General features: G+C 35.2%; 1 protein-coding gene across 8 annotated transcripts in view; it reads right to left on the bottom strand.

Annotated features, from left to right (window-relative positions):
* Nucleotides 1-758: 758 nt before the first annotated feature.
* FAM13B (family with sequence similarity 13 member B) overlaps nt 759-4980 on the bottom strand; it is a 111725-nt gene continuing 107503 nt past the window's right edge. For all 8 annotated transcript variants that reach the window (XM_079143505.1, XM_079143502.1, XM_079143507.1 and 5 more), the window contains 2 exons: nt 4865-4966; nt 759-3073 (listed from right to left, as the gene is read on the bottom strand). In XM_079143505.1, coding sequence (XP_078999631.1) covers nt 2950-3073; nt 4865-4966 — 226 coding nt within the window. In that variant the 3' untranslated portion in view covers nt 759-2949. The remainder of the gene's footprint in view (nt 3074-4864; nt 4967-4980) is intronic.

Raw genomic sequence — 4980 nt, 5'->3', positions numbered from 1 at the left:
CCCAGTGAATAAAGGAATTTTGTTTTGTTTGTTTGTTTTTATTTTTTGGGTGGTGCTAGGGATTGAACCCAGGGCCTTGTGCTTGCGAGGCAAGCACTCTACCAACTGAGCTATCTCCCCAGCCCATGTTTGGTTATTTTAAAGTACTGAGGAATGAACCCAGGGGCGCTTAACCACTGAGGCACATCCCCGAACTTTCTTACATTTTGTTTTGAGACAGGGACTTGCTAAGTTGCTGAAGATGGCCTCAAACTTGAAATCCTCCTGCCCAGACTCCTGAATAGCTGGGGCTTGTAGGTATGTCCTACTTAGGAGACTGAGGCAGGAGGATCTCAAGTTCAAGTAAGCCTGGGCAACTTACAGAGACCCTATCTCAAAAACAGGATGTGGATGTAGCTCAAAGGTAGAACATTTGGTCATTAAGCATGAGGCCCTGGCTTTAAATCTCCAACACTGCAGAAAAGAAAAAAAAAAAAAAAAAAAAAAATAAAATACTACATACTTTCTTCTCTTAGAAATTATGCATTGAGTTTTCTTATTAGGATAATTCACTGAAATAAGAAACACTATTCTGCAGCTTCTCCATAGGTTTCCCAAGGAAACCTTTCCCTGCTTTACTCTCCCCATAACTCCCTGCTTTACTCTCCCCATAACTGGTGTCCCCTAATGGGGTCCCTGGGTGAGACTAAAAACATTAAGGGAACATTTAAGATCAACTTCTTTTTTAACACCTACTGGAAAAACACATTTACAAGGACTTAGAACATTAAAGTTCTTTTATTACAAAAGTTTATACAATGAAGCTCCAGACACAGCAATGCAATTATACTGATAGATATATCTATATACTTGTATATAGATATACAGTGTTTATTTGTACCAAAGTAAAACTATCACGAACTGCCTAATTGTACCACCTACTACTCAACCATGACACAATACTATCACGTAGAGTAAGTGCTGCTATGCCTATTTCTACTCACAGCCAAAAATTAACATTGAATAACCAACATCATGAAGCAGCTATTAATTCTAAAATGAAATCAGTCAGGGCACTGACTTATAAAAATATGGTACTCACATAGATTTAGCATTATAAAGAAGGAATATATTATTTAAAACATTTAAATAGTGCATATGGACATTTTTGCATGTGGTATATAAAATAAAACATTCATACAAAAAACAATATACAGTGCACATAAATTAGATGTTAGACCCCTATCTGAAAACCTAAAGAAATTTAACTGAAATGTACACTGCATGATGGATTCAAATAAAAGTGATACATCTTTTGGCATTCAATTTTACTAGGAATACATTATGAATAACCTAGTTATATCAAAAGGAAACACAAAAAGGGCTGGGTTTAGTGCTTTATTCCTCAACTACATGTTTACTGCCACTGGATTTTTCCTCCCTCCCAAAAAAGGCATTGCACACACAAGTGAAATGTGAAATACTAGAAATACTATTTTCAAGCTACTTCATGTGCTTACTATGTAATAATGCCAGAAGTTTGAGGTTCATGCTTCCCTCACCTTATTAAAGGATGTTGCAAATCCCAATTTTATATAAAACATATTTTTAATATAAGCTAGTAAGAAAACCATGCATGAGTCATTGCATGCAAAACAAGGGCACAAAGTGAGACACTCATCAATCCAAAAAAGCACCAGGAAAAAACAAAAACAAAAACAAAAAACCAGATTTAAGTCTGACACAAACTGCTATTGTGTTTTTAACAAAAATGGTATCACCATTCCATAAAAATGATTAGCAGAATGATACCTAAAGAAAAGTCATGCAAAGCAAGAGAAATAAGACATGCTAAGAGCATATGACAAGGGGCATACCACTACATATCTTGTAAACAGCTGCTTTAAACAGCATGTAATTGAGGAAAAGGTGGGTTCTATTTTAGAGAATGTTAGAGAATGTTTTTCCTATGGATTTTGCTGATTAAAAAAAAAAAAAAAAAAGATGTAGCCCCTTGAAGGTAAAAATGCAGTGGTATAGCCCTTGTTAAGAACAGATTTACTTAGGCATAATGATTATTTTGCCAATTTAGGCCCATTTGACTAAACATACAAATCTGAGCACCATCAGAGTTCCTACATACTGACATGGCTACTTTCTCACATTATCTGGAGGTGGGTGGGGAGGGTAAGAGCACAGAATCCAATTCAGACAAATCACATCATCACCAGCTGATTAAACACTAATTTCGGAACCAACAGTAACTTAAGTCCCATAGGCAGCATGTGATGTGATTCAGTTCTGTGTGATGTGTGGTAATGTGTTTCTTAATAGACTAAGCAAGGTCACTTTTTGGTCTACCCACTGTTATCTTCATCCAAGAGCTGTGTGACCACTTAATTATAAAATTTTGCTAACATACTACCTGTGAGGTGACACTTTGGGAATTACACAGAAACGTGTTCCACAACAGGACTTAAAATTTCAGTTTGATTTTGGTTTTCTAGGAAAACAACACAGTTGCATATGTGCACTTGTATAGGCTTTTCTTTTCAGTCATTCTGTGAGAAAAAGGCAACTGAAGAATTCAGTGAAGATGATTTCCTCTCAATTTTCTTCAGTAATGAAAAAAAATTATAACAAAACACACTTTGTATTTCCAAAGTTCTTGAAGTTGAAAGGATAAAATTCTAGTCTTTTGCTAACAGGATGTATCTGTAGTACAAAACAATGAAGGAAGCTGCATGTTTGCTAAAGCTGGAGAGGACAGTCTGTGGTTAGTATGGAATATCAAACTCCCTAGAGAGGGCCTACTTACCCTTGCATTATTTGTTTAGTGGCATCGCAATCAAGTACAAAATGAGATTCTGAGTGCCTGACAAAATGAACTCAAGTACCAGCCAAGTACACATGATGATAGCTTCAAGGAATACAAGTGACTTTATGATGTGAATTTTCAAGGAGCACATTTTATATGGATTTTGAAGAATCTTGTTTGCTGATAAGAACTTCAAGAAGCCTAAGTTTTGCTTTGATTTTCTTGTATTCCCTATATTCCTCAAGCACTGGAACACGATCCTCCTTCTGGGCATTCCTAGGGAAGAAAATCACTAATTATATATTCAAATAAAAAGTTTATCTGCAAGAAAAAAAGGTGATTGGACCAATTCTCTCATCCCCAAAGAACATTCCTAAAATACTTCTATTTTTGATGGACTCTGCTCTGCTCTGCTAACAGATTAAATAATGCTATACTTCTTTTATTGATGATCAGTGGGGAAAACTAGGTGACCCAATATTTCATAAGATACTGTCTATTAAACTCTGCCAGGTCTGTCTATTTAGTGTTAGAAAATCACCCAGAGTCATTTCATATATTAGTTAAAAACTGTGGCTCCAGTGAACAATGTAAAAAGTAAACCAGTGCCTGTAACAATAATAATAATAATGGTCCAACGCAATTCAGTTTGATCACCAGCTACAGTGTCGTATCATCCCAACCATAATTATAAGTAAAATTTTCTTCTGATGATAATATAAAGAAGTAGAAGGTACCTGGAAAATGCATTCCTGCACTTTAGATTTTCCTAATCATATATACCAACCTATTCAAAAGACTATCTTAATTCTCAGAATTAATTAAACACATTTTGGAATTTGTAATGGTAAGACCACTCAATTACTTGAAAAAAAAGCATTTCCGAGGTTTAAGATAATTTAATCCTCATTTCTGTCCACCATTTGAATTGGAATATATTTTTCTCATTTTAAAAGACTGCAGGAGCTAGGCCTGGTAGTGCTCTCCTATAATATCAGCTGCTTACTGAAGCTGAGGCAAGAAGATCCTGTGTCAAAATTTTAAAAAGGGCTGGAGATGTGCTCAGCAGTTGCCTAGCAGATGTGAGGCCCTGAGTCTGATTCCCAATACTGCCTGCCCTCTTGGCAAAAAACCACACAAAACCCAGGTTCAGCTATACAGTCAGTTAGATACATGACTGCCACATCTTAGAAACAATGATATCAATATAAAAATTGAGAATCCAAACTAGTTGAGAATACCACTCTTATATTGTAACCCTTTCTAAAAAGAGAAACATCTCATTTTATAACCATTCCTAAATGGTAAGAATGTAGAATAAAGACAAAATCACTGCAGCTCAGTGGCGTAGTGTTTGCCAAGCAAGTGCAAAGTTTTGATTCCCAGCACTACACACACACATCACTGTTGTCCTATACTTCTGAGGACAACTATATATATAACACTATATATAACTATATATATATTGGCATCGCAATCAAGTACAAAATGAGATTCTGAGTGCCTGACAAAATGAACTCAAGTACCAGTCAAGTACACATGCTTCAAGGAATACAAGTGACTTTATGATGTGAATTTTCAAGGAGCATATTTTATATGGATTTTGAAGAATCTTGTTTGCTGATATATAATATTATTATATATAATATATATATATTAGATATATATATTTTTTTTGGTTATAGGGGATGGAAGCCAGGGACACTTAACCACTGAGTGACACCCCCACCCCCAATTTATTATTTTGACACAGGGTCTTGCTAAATTTCTGATGCTGGCCTTGAATTTTTATCTCCCTGCCTCGCCCTCCTGAGTCACTGGGATTACTGGCATGTACCACTGTGCATATCAAAATATTTTATTAAATGTTGTTTCCTCCAGCTCTGAATTTCCTTGCAATTAATTAGTAGAGCTTCAGAGCATTAAAAAATGTTATAAAATTTAATTTTCAATGTTAACATCTCATAAGCAAAATTTATTTATAATTGTATGTATTCCACTATTCTAACAAATGCACATTTTGTGAGTTAATAGAGAAAGATAACAATATTATGACACTTGACAAACCTTCCATTTTGTTGATAAAATGCCTCTTCAAATTCCCGTAATGTTTTACGGAGTTTCTTTTTTTCAGCTCTGGCTTTCCAAAGTTGTTCCAGTAATTCAGGCCTAAAATTGAAATG

The sequence above is a fragment of the Sciurus vulgaris genome, assembly GCF_902686455.1.
Source record: "Sciurus vulgaris genome assembly, chromosome: 6".
Lineage (NCBI taxonomy): Eukaryota > Metazoa > Chordata > Mammalia > Rodentia > Sciuridae > Sciurus > Sciurus vulgaris.
Note: the sequence above shows the minus strand (reverse complement) of the source record. Positions and strands in the feature narration are given on the sequence as shown.